We start from the raw sequence: 20821 nt of genomic DNA on the forward strand, positions 1-20821 counted from the left end.
TTGATTGTTTCGGAAATGGATATTCCAAAGAATATCAGAAAAAGGCAAACTTAGTACAGTAAGAAGATTATATTATGTTACTTAGCAAGTATGTATAAGCGGCGGAGTTTTATTAGGCTTAACGAATTAATTTATTTTTATACCTCTTATTCATGACTTGCATAATCATTCCCCCCCCCCCCTTACGCGCAGTTCTACCCATTTAAAGAAAAAGTTCAGGTAAAGTAACATTATACCTTAAAAGAACCGCCCTTTTCTAAATATAAATGGTAAAATTTAAAAAAATATATATAAATGCTCTCTTGTTAAAAAATAATTAGCATTTATTTAGTCTTAAAAACGAGGACTACTGCGCCGCCATTGCTTTAGTGGTGTCTGGTAAGTCGTACCACTTACAGCTACGGGATTGGTTGAATTCTCACCGGCTAAGAAGAGAGGCAGTCTGGGAAATAAGGATATTTTTTAAACTAGTCCTTGGGACCAGTGACCCCCCCCTAGTCCCCGAAATAATTAACTGGTCTCCGGACTGGTCCCAGCCTTTGTTCTCCCATAGATTTGAAATTAATAATCTGGTCCTGAGGACCAGTAACACCCACTTCTTGAATTAAAAAACTAGTCCAAGCAATTAATAAACTGGTTTTGGACCAGAGGAAGTGTGCTATTTCCCAGACTGAAGAGAGGTAAGGGCAGGGATAAGGGAGGTAAGGGTAAGGGCCCACTCGATTACGCGCGTAAGAGATTTTGATAGAGTGATAATGATAAGACCTTTGAACGTAGAAAGACCTTAATTGCACCTGGGTTGAATCAGAAATATACCAGGAACAAGGTCAAGTTTTAAGATCTCATGTTCCATTTAATATTGTGAGAATTTTATAGTGAAGGTCATCATTGGTTTATAATTTGTTTTATAAATTATATATTACGTGACTGTATTGTTTAAAAAAAAAATATTTTTAATTTATATTTCTTGCCAAAACTTTGGTCACAGCCCACTCGATCACGCGCTCAACGACGCAAGCTGCCAGCAAATATGATGCAGACGACGTGATTTCTCACGGCTTATCCTCCTGGGTTGCAAATTTCATTCTTCCTCCTAGCTCGGTCTATTCAATAAAAAAAACATAGACTCGAAGCCTAGTGTACTATACTCCTAAGACTGTTCTTCTAGCCTTAGGCTTTATATTAATTTCCTTGAAACGATTTTAATTTTAACGAAATTATGAATAACGCTGCCGCGTTTCTTTATAGTTTAATCGCGAAAGTACGTTGAAAATTTCGTATTAAAGTAAACTTCGTGAAGTAGAGATTTAGGCCAGGACGCTAAGCCTTGGTTTGTTTCAACATATCTTAGCCTTCATAGGGCGAGTTAGAAGTTAAATATAATATTAAAATGATAATTAATGGTTTTTGATGACGATTAATTAAGTAAGTGATTGAAGCGCCGTTTTTTTGCGCTCGGAGAATTGAAGAAAGTTGGAATTATTATTTAGTTTTTCAATATGAACAAAACCTATCTGTTGACCTATAAGAAATGTATTCCAGACCTTAGGCCTTGCCTTATATGCAACTGTCAAATAGGTCTGGGTTAGTTTCGGTTGCGAATTAACAATTTAAAATTATAAACTTATTACCCATTTAAAAGTTACTACCAAATTCAACATCATTTCGCGTAAAAACTACAGAAATAAACTGGAAAATTACATCAATATGTTGGTGATTTTTTTCTCCTTTGAATATTCAATGGTCCCGAAGACCAAGTGTTAACTCCAATGTTATTTAATTTAACTTCCGTGAACTTTTGCCAATTAAAAGGATACTTTATTTATGGCCATGGGCGCTATAATCATCTAAAAGTCAACGTATAAAGAATTTTTATCGTAATCGGGAAGTTAAATCAGTAGCTACAATCATGGCTGATTTGGAAGCGGTGCTCGCTGATGTCAGCTACTTAATGGCAATGGAGAAGAGTAAATCGACGCCGGCAGCGAGGGCCAGCAAGAAAATTATTCTGCCAGATCCCAGGTAATATGTTTTGATTTCTTTTGGTTGATTCTGTTTACAGTCTATAGAGTAATGGCACCTTCTTGCCTTTGACTGTATTAAGCTCTATGGGTAGTTAACATGGAGTGCCACTACTCTATTAGTTTTTAAACTAACTTACTTTAAAATATTTACAAATGTGAAGACACGTAGGCTATGTTAGATCATGTAATTTTAAATTAGGTCTGGTCCTATTTGGAGCTTGTTAATTAAAATTGCTTTGTAAACACACTTTTAACACTTAAGTGTTTGTTTAATTTATGTTATTTTAAGCAAGGATTGTAAATATTGTTTGTAACAACTTTAGACACGTTTTTTCTGAACTACCAGTTGACATACTTAATTGATAAAGAAAATTTTTCTAAAATTATAAATTTTATCTACAAAGTTTTCTGATGATTTATTATTTTCTTTAAAACATTATAATAACATAACAAAATTACTTTTAAATAAATTTGGGAATCATGAAAAGGTTTAGAAGATTATTTAAGCAGTTTACAGGGTTTATACAAATCTATATTTTTAAAACTGTCCTGTTAAATCCTATAATTTTGAAATTTGCGCGAATTTCAAGCAACCCATCGGTTAAAAAATATCTTAAAATGGGGATGGTTTCCTTGGTATTGGAGCTAACTTGTTAAAAATAGCTCGGTATATGGGGGGTAAATAGGACTATAACATAGTCAAAGGGCATCCCCATATCTCTAGTAGAACCAGAATTACGAGCCTCCAAAGTTGGGTGTAATGCTATTCAGATGGAGGGGGGTATGTTTGTTTACGTTTTACTTAATTACTCGGCCCCTGTTTGCTGTAGCCCTAGGTTTTTAGTATGCTTGGATGGGGGGTAAATAGGACTATAGCATACTCAAAGGACATCCCCGTATCTCTAATATAACCAGAGTTACGAGCCTCCAAAGTTGGGTGTAATGTTATTCCTACGGAGAGTATGTTTTTGAACATTTTGCCTAATTACTCAGCCCCTGTTTATCGTAGCCGTAAGTTTTTAGTATGGTTGGATGGGGGATAAATAGGACTATAGCATACTCAAAGGACATCCCCGTATCTCTAGTAGAACAAGAGTTTTGAGCCTCCAAAGTTGGGTGTAATGCTATTCCTATGGAGGGGGTATCTTAATAAAAATTTTGCTTAATTACTCGGCCCCTGTTTGTCGTAGCCGTACGTTTTTAATATGGTTGGATGGGGGATAAATAGGACTATAACATACTCAAAGGTCATCCCCGTATCTCTAGTAGAACAAGAGTTTTGAGCCTCCAAAGTTGGGTGTAATGCTATTCCTATGGAGGGGGTATCTTAATGAAAATTTTGCTTAATTACTCGGCCCCAGTTTGTCGTAGCCGTACGTTTTTAGTTTGATTGGATGGGGGATAAATAGAACTATAACATACTCAATGCACATCCCCGTATGTCTAGTAGAACCAGAGTTATGAACCTCCAAAGTTGGGTGTAATGCTATTCCTACAGAGAGTATGTTTTTGAACATTTTGCCTAATTACTCGGCCCCTGTTTGTCGTAGCCGTATATTTTTAGTATGGTTGGATGAGGGATAAATAGGACTATAACATACTCAAAGGGCATCCCCGTATCTCTAGTAGAACCAGAGTTATGAGCCTCCAAAGTTTAGTGTAATGCTATTCCTATAGAGAGTATGTTTTTGAACATTTTGCTTAATTACTCGGCCCTTGTTTGCGATACTGGTTCTTTAAATAAAAATAAAAATTAATAGTAATATTTTAGTGTCCTATATAATCCTATAATTCCGGAAAACCGTCCTATAAAATCCTATATTTCCATCAAAAAATACCCATAATTCCTATAAATATCTTCGAAATTCGGCCAGTAAACTCCACCCCTCGACCAAGGGGACATCTAGTGGCAATTGTTTAATCTAAACCTTAGCTGAGACCGCTCTCTTTGCTTCATTAGACTCAAAATATTTCAATGCAATAATTTCAGTGTTCGCAGCGTGATGCACAAACATTTAGAGAAACTCGGGGAAGTAGCTTTCGACAAGATATTTCACCAGAAGCTGGGTTATTTACTTTTCAAAGAGTTTTGCGAAACGTTGAGTGACGAACCCGTTCCCCAGCTCAAGTTCTATGAGGAGGTTAGATAATAAACCTCTGAAAACCTTCACTCCAAAGCCTCACTCAACTAACATCCTTTCCGTTAAATTTCTATTGATTAGATCAAATCTTATGAAAAATTAGAGACAGTTGAAGAAAGGAGGCAGTCGGCTCGAGAAATCTATGATAATTTCATCATGAAAGAGCTCCTTTCACACACTCATGTATGTTATGTTCAGATAACGTAACATAACATAACATAACGTGCCTTAAATGAACAGTTGCTTTTTCTAAATATAAACGGAATTAAATATTAGTAAAAATAATAAATGATCTCATATTACAATATGACAATTAGTACATTTAATTAGTCTAAGGACTTCTGCGCAATCCACCATTGGTTTAGTGGCGTCTGCTAGCCCGAACCCACCTTACCCCTTAACTCTCTCAGCCTGTGAGAATTGAACCAATCACGACGGACAGGGTAAGAGGTTCGATTTAGCAGACGTCACTAAACCTATGGTACAAAATTATTGGCATTTAATTAGGTTTTAAAATAATTAAGGACTTCTGCCTCGCCATCCGCCATTGCTTTTGTGGATGGCGTCTGCTAAATCGAACCTCTTACTCCCATGGGATTGGTTAAATTCAAACAGGTTGAGAGAGGTAAGGAGTTCTGGGTAGCAGACGCCACTAAAGCAATGGCGTCTGCTAAATCGAACCTCTTACTCCTATGCAATTGGTTAAATTCAAACAGGCTGAGAGAGGTAAGGGGTTCTGGGTAGCAGACGCCACTAAAGCAATGGCGTCTGCTAAATCGAACCTCTTACTTCTATGGGATTGGTTAAATTCAAACAGGCTGAGAGAGGTAAGGGGTTCTGGGTAGCAGACGCCACTAAAGCAATGGCGTCTGCTAAATCGAACCTCTTACTCCTATGGAATTGGTTGAATTCTTACAGGCTGAGAGAGGTAAGGGGTTCTGGGTAGCAGACGCCATTAAAGCAATGGCGGGTGGCGCAGTAGTCCTTGATAGTTTTTAAGACTAATTAAATGCACTAATTATCATATTGTAATAAGAGATCATTTATTTTTATTTGTTAATATTTAATTCCTTTTATAATTAGAAAAGGGGTGTTCTTTTTAGGTATGTTATGTTATGTTACCTGAACTTTTCCTTAATTAAATATGTATGTTTTTCGACTGTAATTTGTTATAATTATTTATTTTATTTGATATTAAGTTAAATACCTTGAGCTACAAAATATAATATTGAATTTGAATTGTACATTTTAAAATTAATTCCCGATTTAATTATGTTGATAGCATTATTCCAAGGAAGCTGTTAGTCACGTTCAAAAATATCTCATGCGAAATGAAGTACCTGTCACCCTTTTTCAGGTACCTATCATTAAATGGAGTCCTCTTAATGTTAATTCGGTTAATTTGTAATTTAATGTATATTAGCCTTACATTGAAGAAATCTACAGCCATTTACGTGGAGATATTTTTACCAAGTTCATTGAAAGGTAATTTGCAATACTTCACTTTCTACCTTTAATAACTTTTAGTAAGATTTATGCCTGAAATTCAACTCATAAGTGGCCAGGATTAGAATGGGAGGAGCTTATTCTTTACCCCGCCCATTTTAGACCTTCATTTGTAATTTTTATTTCAGCCTGTTGATATGGCTGGTCTAAATTTGCAGGGGTTAGTTCTTTGCCCCGCCCCTTTTGGGGCCACGCTTGAAATTAATATTTTGGCCTTATTGTATAGTGTGCTGGATTAAAATGGGAGGAGCTAATTGTTTGGCAATCCGAATTTAGACCCCCATTTTTATTATTATTTTTCTCTTATGTTATGTTGTGTAGGAGTAAAATGGGAGGAGCTATGGATGGGTTTGGACCACACGCCTTTTAGTCCCTCATTTTATTATTTTCATCTTATTTAGTACAATTTGCAAGGCTAAAATGGGAGGAGCTAAGCGTTTGAACCGCCCATTTTAAGGTCTCACTTGAAACATTTTCTTATCATATGGTACAGTGGGCTAAAACGGGTGGAGCTAAGCGTTTGAACCGCCCATTCTAGGGTCTCACTTGAAACATTTTCTTCCTATATGGTACTGTGTACTGGGCTAAAATGGGAGGAGCTAAGCGTTTGAACCGCCCATTCTAGGGTCTCACTTGAAACATTTTCTTCCTATATGGTACTGTGTACTGGGCTAAAATGGGTGGAGCTAAGCGTTTGAACCGCCCATTCTAGGGTCTCACTTGAAACATTTTCTTCCTATATGGTACTGTGTACTGGGCTAAAATGGGTGGAGCTAAGCGTTTGAACCGCCCATTCTAGGGTCTCACTTGAAACATTTTCTTATCATATGGTACAGTGTGCAAGGGTAGAATGGGAGGAGCTAAGGCTTTGGACCGCCTATTTTAGATTCTCAACTGAAACATTTTCTTATCATATGGTACAGTGTGCAAGGGTAAAATGGGAGGAGCTTAGGCTTTGGACCGCCTATTTTAGATTCTCAACTGAAACATTTTCTTTTTATATGGTACTGTGTGCAAGGCTAAAATGGGTGGAGCTAAGGCTTGAACCGCCCATTTTAGAGTCTCACTTGATACATTTTCTTCTTGTATGGTACTGTGTGCTAAAATGGGAGGAGCTAACTGTTTAGACTTCTCATATTAGTCCCTCAATTGAAATTATTATAGTGGCATTATAATACTGTGTGCAGGACTGAAATAGGTGGAGAAAGTTGTTTGGCACGCCCTTATTAGTACCCCTCTTAAAATTAATAATTTGACCTTATGGCACACTGTGTAGGGATAAAATGGGAGGAGCTAAGGCTTTGGACCGCCCACTTTAGTCCCTCACTTGAAACATTTTCTTATCATATGGTACAGTGTGCAAGGCTAAAATGGGAAGAGCTAAGGCTTTGGACCGCCCACTTTAGTCCCTCACTTGAAACATTTACTTATCATATGGTACTGTGTGCTGGGCTAAAATGGGAGGAGCTAAGGCTTTGGACCGCCCACTTTAGTCCCTCACTTGAAACATTTACTTATCATATGGTACTGTGTGCTGGGCTAAAATGGGAGGAGCTAATGCTTTGGACCGCCCACTTTAGTCCCTCACTTGAAACATTTTTCGTCATATGGTGCTGTGTGCTGGGCTAAAATGGGAAGAGCTAAGGCTTTGGACCGCCCACTTTAGTCCCTCACTTGAAACATTTTTCGTCATATGGTGCTGTGTGCTGGGCTAAAATGGGAAGAGCTAAGGCTTTGGACCGCCCACTTTAGTCCCTCACTTGAAACATTTACTTATCATATGGTACAGTGTGCAAGGGTAAAATGGGAGGAGCTTAGGCTTTGGACCGCCCATTTTAGATTCTCAACTGAAACATTTTCTTATTATATGGCACTGTGTACTGGGCTAAAATGGGTAGGGCGTTTGGACGGCCCATTTTAGTCCCTCACTTGAAACATTTTCTTATCATATGATACTGTGGGCTAAAATGGGAGGAGCTAACTGTTTAGACTTCTCATATTAGTCCCTCAATTGAAATTATTATAGTGGCATTATAATACTGTGTGCAGGACTGAAATAGGTGGAGAAAGTTGTTTGGCACGCCGTTATTAGTACCCCTCTTAAAATTAATAATTTGACCTTATGGCACACTGTGTAAGGATAAAATGGGAGGAGCTAAGGCTTTGTTCCACCCATTTTAGCCCCACACATTAAAATAGTGCCGATTCTTGACTAAATATAAATACTAAATAAGCTGGTCCCTAAGCAATCAACTAAACTTTAACCAAATCATTTGTAATTGTACTATAATGACTTAACAAAATATTATAAGTATTTCGGTCACACCTCATTTGAAATTAACGAACTTGAACAATTAAGGTCCAAAGAGTGCTATATAGATTCATTAACGCGGAACTATATTAATTGAGGCGTAAAACTCGATATAAAGAAACGGTAATAAATCTTTAATACACATTATAATTACAGTGAAAAATACACTCGTTTCTGTCAATGGAAAAATCTTGAACTAAATATTCAGGTCATTATTAATTATTAACGATGTACACGTTAATTAATCGTCTGTAGTGTTTGAACAGGGTTCTTTAAATCTTATCTTTTATTGTAGCTAACTATGAATGACTTTAGTGTACATCGTATAATTGGTCGCGGTGGATTTGGAGAGGTTTATGGATGTCGAAAAGCGGATACCGGGAAAATGTAAGCATAAGTTTATATGATATGTTCATTCCATAAGTTTGTTAAGTCTGGTTACAAATTGGGGCTTGTAATTTTGAAGTGAGTGAGGTAGGTCATAGATTCGAGGTAAAGCGACGCCTGGCGAGGTGCTGTCAAAGGCTTAGTAATGTAGACTAAATAGGATTAGATTGAGGTCCAGTAACGTTAACCACCGAGTGTAGGACTTCAATTCTCGCTTCCGTCGCTCTCGAACTAGCTCGAGCTGTAAGACTCTAGCATTACGAAGTATAGGAAGTGTCATACTTAAAAGCGACGCCTGGTGAGGCACTGTCAAAGGCTTAGTAATGCAGACTAAATAGGATTAATCGGAAGTCCAGTAATGTTAACCACCGAGTGTAGGACTTCAATTCTCGCTTCCGTCGCTCTCGAACTAGCTCGAGCTGTAAGACTCCAGCATTACGAAGTATAGGAAGTGTCATGCTTAAAGCGACGCCTGGTGAGGCACTGTCAAAGGCTTAGTAATGCAGACTAAATAGGATTAGATTGAGGTCCAGTAACGTTAACCACCGAGTGTAGGACTTCAATTCTCGCTTCCGTCACTCTCGAACTAGCTCGAGCTGTAAGTCTCTAGCATTACGAAGTATAGGAAGTGTCATACTTAAAAGCGACGCCTGGTGAGGCACTGTCAAAGGCTTAGTAATGCAGACTAAATAGGATTAGATTGAGGTCCAGTAACGTTAACCACCGAGTGTAGGACTTCAATTCTCGCTTCCGTCACTCTCGAACTAGCTCGAGCTGTAAGTCTCTAGCATTACGAAGTATAGGAAGTGTCATACTTAAAAGCGACGCCTGGTGAGGCACTGTCAAAGGCTTAGTAATGCAGACTAAATAGGATTAGATTGAGGTCCAGTAACGTTAACCACAGAGTGTAGGACTTCAATTCTCATTTGTCGTTCTCGAACTAGCTCGAGCTGTAAGTCTCTAGCATTGCGAAGTATAGGAAGTGTCATACTTAAAAGCGACGCCTGGTGAGGCACTGTCAAAGGCTTAGTAATGCAGACTAAATAGGATTAGATTGAGGTCCAGTAATGTTAACCACCGAGTGTAGGACTTAAATTCTCGCTTCCGTCGCTCTCGAACTAGCTCGAGCTGTAAGACTCCAGCATTACGAAGTATAGGAACTGTCATACTTAAAGCGACACCTGGTGAGGCACTGTCAAAGGCTTAGTAATGCAGACTTAATAGGATTAGATGGAAGTCCTGCAAAATTAACCACCACCAAGTGTAGGACTTCAATTGACTCGCTTGGCGTTCTCGAACTAGCTCGAGCTTTAGGTCTCTCAGTAACATTACATAGTAGGAAGTGTCATACTTATGGAAGGAACATATCACTTATAAACTTATGGTTGTAACGACTTTGCGTAACCATTTTGGTTTGCGTGACGTCACGTAGGTATGCAATGAAATGTCTGGATAAGAAAAGGATAAAAATGAAGCAAGGAGAAACATTAGCTCTCAATGAACGCATTATGCTTTCTCTAGTCAGTACAGGCGTAAGTATCAATGACTCCGATGTTTAATTAAGAGTTTAAGTCACTTTAATTTAACGGTGACTTCATTAGGAGGACTGCCCATTCATTGTTTGTATGACATATGCTTTCCAAACTCCCGATAAACTCTGCTTTATACTGGACCTGATGAACGGTAAATATTATTCGCGATACGTGTGCCAAGGCTTAACGCGCGATTTTTAACTGATCTGGGTCAAAAAGATGCGTTTTTGAATAAATTTGTTTAATGGGTTATAGGGGGTGACCTTCACTACCATTTAAGTCAGCATGGTGTGTTCACTGAGCAGGACATGAGGTTTTACGCTGCCGAAGTAATCCTAGGCCTTGAACATATGCACAGACGATTTGTCGTCTACCGAGATTTGAAAGTAAGTTATTTTTATTTTCATGTTTTCATAGGTTACTTACTGAAAATTATGATTGCCATTCGTAGTTATCCATTTTAGTTAAATAAATTATAAAATAGTTTAAATTTTATAACAATAAAGTCTTTAAAACTGAAAATTTGAATAGAAAATAATTTTCATACTTAGTTAAAGGTGGCGCCACCTTTTGGCAATTTATGGAAGCTTGATTTTTTTAAATTAATTTAAATTTTACATTTGCAATTAAATTTGTAAATTAATTTCACCCTAAAGTAGCTTAAATTTTAGAACAGTATTTTAATATCTGTTCCTTCAACCAATCCATTCTGTCTACTTATATTTTACTTTTAATAGGTCTGTTCCTTCAACCAATCCATTCTGTACACTTATCTTATACTTTTAATATCTGGCACTTCAGCCAATCCATTCTGTCCACTTATATCTTTTACTTTTAATATCTGTTCCTTCAACCAATCTATTCTGTCCACTTATATCTTTTACTTTTAATATCTGTTCCTTCAACCAATCCATTCTGTCCACTTATATCTTTTACTTTTAATATCTGTTCCTTCAACCAATCCATTCTGTCCACTTATATTTTACTTTCAATATCTGTTCCTTCAACCAATCTATTCTGTACACTTATCTTTTACTTTTAATATCTGTTCCTTCAGCCAATTCATTTTGTCCACTTACCTAATACTTGTTCAATCAAGTTCTTGTCTACAAAGAGTATCTGTTGCAGTATTGCCATATTTTATTTAAAACCTACTTGCGTATTTGTAATTGCAGCCAGCCAATATCTTATTAGATGAACATGGTCACGTTAGAATATCTGATCTTGGTTTGGCCTGCGATTTTTCAAAGAAAAAACCACATGCTAGTGTGTAAGTGATACCACTTTCACACTATCCTCTTACCCTAACAGTTAATTTACTGGTCTATCTGCGCGTGCGCGTACAAATTTTAGCGGTACACATGGTTACATGGCCCCTGAAGTACTCTCAAAGGGAACCGCTTACGACTCGAGCGCTGATTGGTTCTCTTTAGGATGTATGCTTTATAAACTATTAAAAGGGTACGTCAAAACTCTTGTCTCTTTAGTGTGGTTTTCAATTGAGGTAATTTTCGGGGGTTTTTGTGGTTTTTCTTTGGGTTTTTTATTGCAGTCACAGTCCTTTCAGGCAGCACAAAACTAAGGACAAGCATGAAATTGACAGAATGACCTTGACTATGGTAAGATAACTCATTCATGTACTGGGAAGTGGTTTGAATTTGTGTCAGGGTTGCCCTACAGGTCTGGGAAAATTATGGGAAAAGGTCGGGGAAAATTGTAGAAAAAGGTCTGGGGAAATTGTAGAAAAAGGTCCGGGGAAATTGTAGAAAAAGGTCCGGGGAAATTGTAGAAAAAGGTCTGGGGAAATTGTAGAAAAAGGTCTGGGGAAATTGTAGAAAAAGGTCTGGGGGAAATTGTAGAAAAAGGTCTGGGGGAAATTGTAGGAAAAGGTCTGGGGGAAATTGTAGAAAAAGGTCTGGGGGAAATTGTAGAAAAAGGTCTGGGGGAAATTGTAGAAAAAGGTCTGGGGGAAATTGTAGAAAAAGGTCTGGGGGAAATTGTAGGAAAAGGTCTGGGGGAAATTGTAGAAAAAGGTCTGGGGGAAATTGTAGAAAAAGGTCTGGGGGAAATTGTAGAAAAAGGTCTGGGGGAAATTGTAGAAAAAGGTCTGGGGGAAATTGTAGAAAAAGGTCTGGGGGAAATTGTAGAAAAAGGTCTGGGGGAAATTGTAGAAAAAGGTCTGGGGGAAATTGTAGGAAAAGGTCTGGGGGAAATTGTAGAAAAAGGTCTGGGGGAAATTGTAGAAAAAGGTCTGGGGGAAATTGTAGAAAAAGGTCTGGGGGAAATTGTAGAAAAAGGTCTGGGGGAAATTGTAGAAAAAGGTCTGGGGGAAATTGTAGAAAAAGGTCTGGGGAAAATTGTAGAAAAAGGTCTGGGGAAAATTGTAGAAAAAGGTCTGGGGAAAATTATAAGAATCCTTAGTACTTGGGATTACAACAATTAGGGCGCGACCACTAACGCAGAATAGCAAAAAAAAAAAACAGTGGTATCTTTTTTTTTTATTAAACTCAACCTATACTCTCTTTGCTCATTGGTAGAATGTGGAGCTTCCAGAAGCATTTACTACTGAGCTTAGAGAACTACTTGAAGGCCTTCTTCAGCGGGATGTCGATAAAAGATTAGGCTGCAAAGGAAAAGGGTAAGATTACCACCGGGAATAATTTCTAACCTTCAAAGGCTTAGCGATTGAAACAATTAAGTGACTACTAGGTAAAGAACTCGCCTACTTTTTTAATCCCTTTCAGGGCTGACGAAGTAAAGGAACACGAGTTTTTTAAAGGCATTGATTGGCAGCTTGTCTACCTCCAAAAATACCCCCCTCCCCTGACTCCCCCAAGAGGGGAAGTCAATGCGGCCGACGCCTTTGATATTGGATCCTTTGATGAAGAGGATACTAAGGGAATCAAGGTTGTTTTAGTTTGTGGGAAGGGCTCTGGGGGTTCCGAGCTAATTTGGTTATTATTACGTTAGTTGACGGAAACGGACCAGGAACTGTATAAGAACTTTCCAGTTGTGATATCTGAGAGGTGGCAGCAGGAAATATCTGAGACAGTTTTTGAGACGGTCAATTTGGAAACGGACAAATCCGAGCAAAAGAGGAAAGCTAAAATGAAAATGAAGTTTGATGATGAGAAAGGTGAGATGCTTGCGTGTTAAGCCTTTGTTTTGTAAGGGAAAATGTTGAGGCTTTGTTTTTGTAAGGGAAAATTTGTAGCCCTTGTTTTGGTAAGGGAAAGTTTTTAGCCCTTGTTTTGGTAAGGGAAAGTTTTTAGCCCTTGTTTTGGTAAGGGAAAATTTGTAGCCCTTGTTTTGGAAAGGGAAAATTTGTAGCCCTTGTTTTGGAAAGGGAAAATTAGTAGCCCTTGTTTTGGTAAGGGAAAATTTGTAGCCCTTGTTTTGGTAAGGGAAAGTTAAGCCTTTGCTGTGTAAGATGAGGTTTGGCTGAACAGTCACGAATATGAAATCTTTCTTTGTAGAATCTGATTGTATCATTCACGGGTACATTAAAAAACTTGGGGGACCTTTCACGTCAGCTTGGCAAACAAGGTACGGGAAGTTATATCCCAATAGGTTGGAACTCCACACAGACTCAAGTAGTGCCAAACCAGAGGTACTTAACAAAATAATTGCTTTAAAATTAAATTCAAAAACCATTAAATAAGTTTTTCTTTAGTTAATATTTATGGACCAGATAGATGACGTTTGCTCAGACTACCAGCAAGTAAAAGGGGAACATTGTATCGTTCTCAAAATGAAGGGAGACCGGGAACGAGACTCTAGAATTATCCTCACTAATCCTGTAAGTCACTTCAATTTCATTGGTTCTACTTTTATTTCATTAGTTCCCGCCTTTTATTTCATTAGTTCCCGCCTTTTATTTCATTTGTTTCCGCCTTTTATTTCATTTGTTTCCGCCTTTTTTTCATTTGTTTCCGCCTTTTTTTCATTTGTTTTCGCCTTTTTTTCATTTGTTTCTGCCTTTTTTTCATTAGTTCCCGCCTTTTTTTCATTAGTTTCCGCCTTTTTTTCATTTGTTTCCGCCCCCTTTTTTCATTTGTTTCCGCCCCTTTTTTCATTTGTTTCCGCCCCCTTTTTTCATTTGTTTCCGCCCCCTTTTTTCATTTGTTTCCGCCCCCTTTTTTCATTTGTTTCCGCCCCCTTTTTTCATTTGTTTCCGCCCCCTTTTTTCATTTGTTTCCGCCCCCTTTTTTCATTTGTTTCCGCCCCCTTTTTTCATTTGTTTCCGCCCCCTTTTTTCATTTGTTTCCGCCTCCTTTTTTCATTTGTTTCCGCCCCCTTTTTTCATTTGTTTCCGCCCCCTTTTTTCATTTGTTTCCGCCCCCTTTTTTCATTTGTTTCCGCCCCCTTTTTTCATTTGTTTCCGCCCCTTTTTTCATTTGTTTCCGCCTTAATTTAACTTATTTTAGATAATTGTTAACGAGCTTATTTTAATGAATATTTTCAGGACGAAATCGGTCTGAAAGAATGGCTTTTATCCTTAAAATCAACACACAAAGATTCTCTAGAACTTTTAGCGACCATGGCGCGAAAAGCGGGCAAAATCTACGGGACAGATGCCAACAACAAAAACAGTATTGTTAATCGTAATGGAAATGAACGGTAAACTACATTCTAGAAATCACCTGCTCCCTTAATTTGAATGAAGAGTACGCAACGTAAAAGGTAAGCTACTTTTTTTGTTTTCAAAGTTTTTGTGTTCCATGGCTGTTGGGTTGTTTTGGACATTAAATAGGAAAATTTTTTGCTGGGATAGAAATTGTTGCTGTGTATTTTGAGAGATATCTATTTTGTGGTTTAAATAATATTTTGGTGGCGTTTAGTTGAGGAAATGCGGTTTAAATAATGTTTGGGCGACATATATCAGAAAAATTTATGTTAAATAGTGATTGAGCGACATCTAGTTGAGAAAGTACAGTTTGAATAATGTTTGAGGCGACATCTAGTTGAGAAAATTCGGTTTCTATAAAACTTTGATGACATCTAGTTGAAAAGAATAGTTTAAGTAATGTTTGGGCGACATCTAGTTGAGAAAATACAGTTTAAATAATGGTTGAGCGACATCTAGTTGAGAAAATACAGTTTAAATAATGGTTGAGCGAGATCTAGTTTAGAAAATACAGTTTAAATAATGTTTGAGCGACATCTAGTTGAGGAAATTCACTTTAAATAATGGTTGAGCGACATCTAGTTGAGGAAATTCACTTTAAGTAATGGTTGAGCGACATCTAGTTGAGGAAATACAGTTTAGTAATGGTTGAGCGACATCTAGTTGAGAAAATACAGTTTAATAATGGTTGAGCGACATCTAGTTGAGAAAATACAGTTTAATAATGGTTGAGCGACATCTAGTTGAGAAAATACAGTTTAATAATGGTTGAGCGACATCTAGTTGAGAAAATACAGTTTAATGTTTGAGGCGACATCTAGTTGAGAAAGTACAGTTTAAGTAATGTTTGGGCGACATCTAGTTGAGAAAATTCATTTTGAATAATGGTTTAGTGACATCTATTTGAGAAAAGTCAGCTTAAATGATGGTTGAGCGACATCTAGTTGAGAAAAGTCAGCTTAAATGATGGTTGAGCGACATCTAGTTGAGAAAAGTCAGCTTAAATGATGGTTGAGCGACATCTAGTTGAGAAAATGCTGTTCAAATAATTTTTGGGCGACCGACGCCAAGGCCTAGTTAAGAAAATACAGTTTAAATATTGTTTGGGCAGCGTTTAGTATAGAAATTTTGGTTAAAGCCGAGATCTAGTTAAGTGTTTATGACTAATTAGTCCAAGCTCTAATATCCCTTTAAAAAACAATCAACCACGTGTTACTCTTTTGAAAGGCAACTTTAGGCATTCTTTAAGCCTTGGCATGTAATAAGCCTAAGAGTAAAGTAAGACCCCACAGTCCCACTAACATCAGGAATCAATGAAATTGGGTAACAATATTGATTGTGATCAAATTTCATCACATCATAACCCTCGGCTTACTCTTGAATTATTGCCAACTATCTGTTTGCGTTTGTCCCATATTCGCGAAAATTCATAATGCATCAAAAACAGCCAAAAATAACCCAACTCAAAACCAACTTCATAAACATTTTTACAGAATTTTGTATCTGTGAAATATTTTCTGAAAAAAGGAGACTCAAAAAAAGTTAATGAAAAAAAGCTAAAGGCTAAAAACAAAAACATTCATTCTCCATTCATAAAAAAATAAAAAAAAATTCAACAATGGAAGCGAATGAACCAACTATTCTTAAAAAAAAATCAGTGCAGTTTGTTATAAATGTTAAATTAAAAAAAATATACTAGAAACCATCCAAATGAAGTTTAGAAGACTGCGTTTAAAAAATCCCCTTTGCAGCAGACGACAGAACATGTTTTCTGTAGGAAATTACGTCAACAATATGGTTTTCTGTAACAGCAGACGACAAAACATGTTTTCTGTAGCAAATTACGTCAACAATATGGTTTTCTGTAACAGCAGACGACAAAACATGTTTTCTGTAGCAAATTACGTCAACAATATGGTTTTCTGTAACAGCAGACGACAAAACATGTTTTCTGTAGCAAATACGACAACAATATGGTTTTCTGTAACAGCAGACGACAAAACATGTTTTCTGTTGGAAATTACGTCAACAATATGGTTTTCTGTAACAGCAGACAACAAAACATGTTTTCTGTAGCAAATTACATCAACAATATGGTTTTCTGTAACAGCAGACGACAAAACATGTTTTCTGTAGGAAATTACGTCAACAATATGGTTTTCTGTAACAGCAGACGACAAAACATGTTTTCTGTAGCAAATTACGTCAACAGAACATGTTTTCTGTAACATGAGACGACAAAACATGTTTTCTGTAACATGAGACGACAAAACATGTTTTCTGTAACATCAGACGACAAAACATGTTTTCTGTAACATCAGACGACAATATGGTTTTCTGTAACATCAGACGACAAAACGGTTTTCTGTAGGAAATTACGTCAACAATATGGTTTTCTGTAACAGCAGACGACAAAACATGTTTTCTGTAGCAGATTACGTCAACAGAACATGTTTTTCTGTAGCAAATTACGTCAACAGAACATGTTTTCTGTAGCAGCAGACTACAGAACATGTTTTTCTGTAGCAGATTACGTCAACAGAACATGTTTTTCTGTAGCAGATTACGTCAACAGAACATGTTTTTCTGTAGCAGATTACGTCAACAGAACATGTTTTTCTGTAGCAGATTACGTCAACAGAACATGTTTTTCTGTAGCAGATTACGTCAACAGAACATGTTTTTCTGTAGCAGATTACGTCAACAGAACATGTTTTTCTGTAGCAGATTACGTCAACAGAACATGTTTTTCTGTAGCAGATTACGTCAACAGAACATGTTTTTCTGTAGCAGATTACGTCAACAGAACATGTTTTTCTGTAGCAGATTACGTCAACAGAACATGTTTTTCTGTAGCAGATTACGTCAACAGAACATGTTTTTCTGTAGCAGATTACGTCAACAGAACATGTTTTTCTGTAGCAGATTACGTCAACAGAACATGTTTTTCTGTAGCAGATTACGTCAACAGAACATGTTTTTCTGTTGCAGATTACGTCAACAGAACATGTTTTTCTGTTGCAGATTACGTCAACAATATCATTTTGCCAAAAAATTAATTTAAATTGTAATAAGTGAAAAAGTAATATTTATTCCAAATGAAATCAGAAAGAAAAAAACATGCTTCACTATAGTAACAAAAAAATTATTACACATGAACTTGATAGTGATAAATATGAATTAAATAATCGGAAAAACACTTTCTAAGCTAAAACATGAACATGAACATGAACATGAACATTTGTCGAAGGGGGAATAAAGTATCCTTTCCACACACACACGAGAGAAATATTTAATAGCGTTTGTGTATTAACCCTTTAATTATTTTTCTATGTTTCCTAATACCCTAACGTTCCCTGCGTAGAGAAAACATTACGTGGGAATTAATAATATTAATTGTTATTTATTAAATAAATTTAAACAGTATGAATAAACCTAAATACCTACGTCTTCCCATGCCATGATCCTATAGTACCTTTAAAACCCCTTTTTTCCGTAGCAAAAATGACACTACCCCTTCTATTCACGTGATGGTACGTTACCAAGCACGTAACATGATAACCGTGCGATAAATTAAGTGTAAAGACTTAAAAACAATATTATGCCAATTTTGGTTATCGTTGTTTTTTTTATGCTTTTAATGCAAGTGGGTTTTCAAAAGTAATTACCGTACCATTGATTGTAATAATATTTATATTTAAAAAGAAATTAATAATAATTGCGTACACCTTTGCGTGTAACTCAACGAGTTTGGTGTACTTACTCGATCGAAAAAATTGTAGAATAATAATTATAAAAATTATGGTTTTAATTACGTATTATTATTATTATTATTATTATTATTATTATTTGTGCATCTCTCGGTTTAAATTTTTATTAATAAAATTGTTGGTTCGTTTTCTTTTTCGTTTTCTGTGAAAATTTGGGTTTTTTAGGGTTTTGTTAACGTACAAGTTTGGATGCTGAACTGAGCTTCGAATTGATACTAAGTTTGTCAGAATCAAACTGTTAGGCCTTGGCCTAATAATCGTTCGATATGGATGCAGTATTTTTGAAAGCGGGTATTCTAACTGCCGCCGCTATAGTTTAAAGTGTAATAAACACTGCCATACATTTTATTGTGCAGTTTTAAATAATGAATTTAACATTTACAACGTGCTGAACATACCATAAGATAATTAGACACACGATTGGCAATTGGAATTGCGAAATGATCGAATTGCAGGGCTAAAATTGTGCACAATTTTATCGAAGTATTAACAATATCCTTGCACAATCTGCCCTTAGACAAATATTCAAATGAAATGTGCACAAAAATAAACCATTGGGAAATTAACGACTGCACAAAACAAAAGTTATGCCAAATCTTATCGAAAATTAGCTACATTCTTTATAAAAAAATGTTGTCACACCATTGGGAAGAAAGTTGCGCAATTAAGGTTGTATTGGAAACCATTGGGAAGAAAGTTGTGTAATTGAGATTGTGTTGGAAACCATTGGGAAGAAAGTTGCGTAATTGAGATTGTATTGGAAACCATTGGGAAGAAAGTTGCGTGATTAAGGTTGTATTGGAAACCATTGGGAAGAAAGTCGCGTGATTAAGGTTGTATTGGAAACCATTGGGAAGAAAGTTGCGCAGTTAAGATTGTATTTTGGAAACCATTGGGAAGAAAGTTGCGCAGTTAAGATTGTATTTTGGAAACCATTGGGAAGAAAGTTGTGTAATTGAGATTTTATTTTGGAAACCATTGGGAAGAAAGTTGTGTAATTGAGATTGTATTTTGGAAACCATGGGAAGGAAGTTGCGCAATTCAGATTCTATTGGAAACAGATGATAAGAAAGTTGCACAATTAAGGTTTTATTGGAAACCTTTGTTGAAGAAGTTGCGCAATTAAGATTATACTGAAAACCATTGGGATTTTTGAGGAAATGAGTCACAATCCTAAAATTTTACTCGAAATCCATTGGGAATAAATAAGCCATACGTGTTAGACATTTATGATAGAGTTTAAACTATATTATCATGCAATGATACCAGTTCCTGAAATATTGGTGCACAATTTTTAATTTAAATTTTTTTGAGTATGTTTTGAAAGGGCAGTTGTAAATTTGCAGGAAAAATATTGCCAAATAAGTTAGAACACACAATATAGGGTAGCGTCAAAGTATTACAAAAAATTGTGCAAAATTGCACACCAGCTATAATTTAATGAAAGTATTAAATATTTTTGCACCTTCCTAATGAGCCATAATTTTAATTTGAAAGAAGTATTATTTAATGAAAAATAATGCGCTTTGCTAAGCTTAAGTCACAACGGCCTAAATGCAACCTAAGCATTAATTGAAAAATATGCATATTTGACTTCTCATGCACAATTAATTTAATCGAATTTCTTATATCGTATGCACAAAATGCTAGATATTCCTTGGGGTAATTTTCTTCATCCTGAAGCGGAGTAGAGGTTGAAGAAAGTCATCTGCTACGGGATACGTTAGACCACGTGTCGTGGCAATACACGCTATTCCCGATGCGTGTGCCAAGGCTTAACGTGCGTTTTTTAACTGACAATTCCGGGTAAAAATGATGCGTCGTCTGCTTAATTCAGAGTCAAATCGTTTCAATTTCAATATTTTGGACTCTGAAGCAGACGACGCATTATTTTTACCATGATTTGTCTGTTTAGAAACGCACTTTGAGCCTTGGCACACGCATCGGGAGTAAAGTGGATTCGTTATTGTAGGTAAATGGCGCCAACGTTAGCACGTATGGCACATGGTGGCAGATTTTAAGGGTACAAAAAAAGAAACTGACTATTTTATCCACAATTTGTGAGAAAAAAGCAAAACGCTTTTAACTGTGCGGACAATTGGGCAACCTTCATCATAAGTTCACGAACAACATAAGTTGCTAGTAGTCTCTCAGTTGATCACGGTAATTTTGACAAACATAGTATCAAATTGAAGTTCGACTCACACGAATCACGAAATCGCTCAATCCAAATTAAAAACCTGTAAACCAAATTAAACATTTTTCACAGAACGCGAGCAAAATGTTTTTCAGCGGGTCTGAAATATCCGTTTATAATTTAACCTGGTTTCCGTAAATCCTTACCATAATTGAGTGACAAATAAATAACGTTGTCGAAGTTGAATTTTACAAAAATAATTAATTTATTTATTAAAGGAAGATAAAATACTAATTTACATAATTTCGCCATTACATTATTATATACACTTCCGAGAAAAAAAAAATTTGTGCCATGAATTATTATGTTTTAATAAATTGATGTAT

At 36.4% G+C, this 20821-nt stretch overlaps 1 protein-coding gene across 2 annotated transcripts; it reads left to right on the top strand.

Annotated features, from left to right (window-relative positions):
• The first annotated feature begins 672 nt into the window (after positions 1-672).
• Gprk1 (G protein-coupled receptor kinase 1) lies at positions 673-20683 on the top strand. 2 transcript variants are annotated; one of them, XM_089864715.1, is made up of 21 exons: positions 673-1709; positions 1813-2022; positions 4015-4165; positions 4247-4348; positions 5448-5522; positions 5589-5650; positions 8139-8190; positions 8278-8369; positions 9802-9901; positions 9971-10052; positions 10157-10287; positions 11077-11171; positions 11255-11362; positions 11454-11520; positions 12439-12539; positions 12646-12808; positions 12872-13037; positions 13378-13511; positions 13575-13700; positions 14367-14584; positions 16022-20683. In XM_089864715.1, exons 2-20 carry the CDS (start codon positions 1910-1912, stop codon positions 14523-14525), a joined length of 2079 nt encoding a protein of 692 aa, XP_089720841.1. In that variant the 5' UTR covers positions 673-1709; positions 1813-1909; the 3' UTR covers positions 14526-14584; positions 16022-20683. The 2 variants fall into 2 exon arrangements, with proteins under 2 accessions (XP_089720841.1, XP_089720840.1); XM_089864714.1 differs by having other exon boundaries at positions 673-2022.
• The last annotated feature ends 138 nt before the right edge of the window (positions 20684-20821 follow it).

The sequence above is a fragment of the Phalangium opilio genome, unplaced genomic scaffold, assembly GCF_054372755.1.
Source record: "Phalangium opilio isolate 3A_F unplaced genomic scaffold, DU_Popi_V2 ptg000013l_1, whole genome shotgun sequence".
NCBI lineage: Eukaryota > Metazoa > Arthropoda > Arachnida > Opiliones > Phalangiidae > Phalangium > Phalangium opilio.

Coding starts and splice junctions, on each gene's coding strand:
- Gprk1 (XM_089864714.1), top strand. CDS start 1,910: ATGGCTGATTTGGAAGCGGTGCTCGCTGATGTCAGCTACTTAATGGCA. Junction 8,191..8,277: donor ATCTTGAACTAAATATTCAG/GTCATTATTAAT, acceptor CTTTTATTGTAG/CTAACTATGAATGACTTTAG. Junction 12,540..12,645: donor TTAGGCTGCAAAGGAAAAGG/GTAAGATTACCA, acceptor AATCCCTTTCAG/GGCTGACGAAGTAAAGGAAC.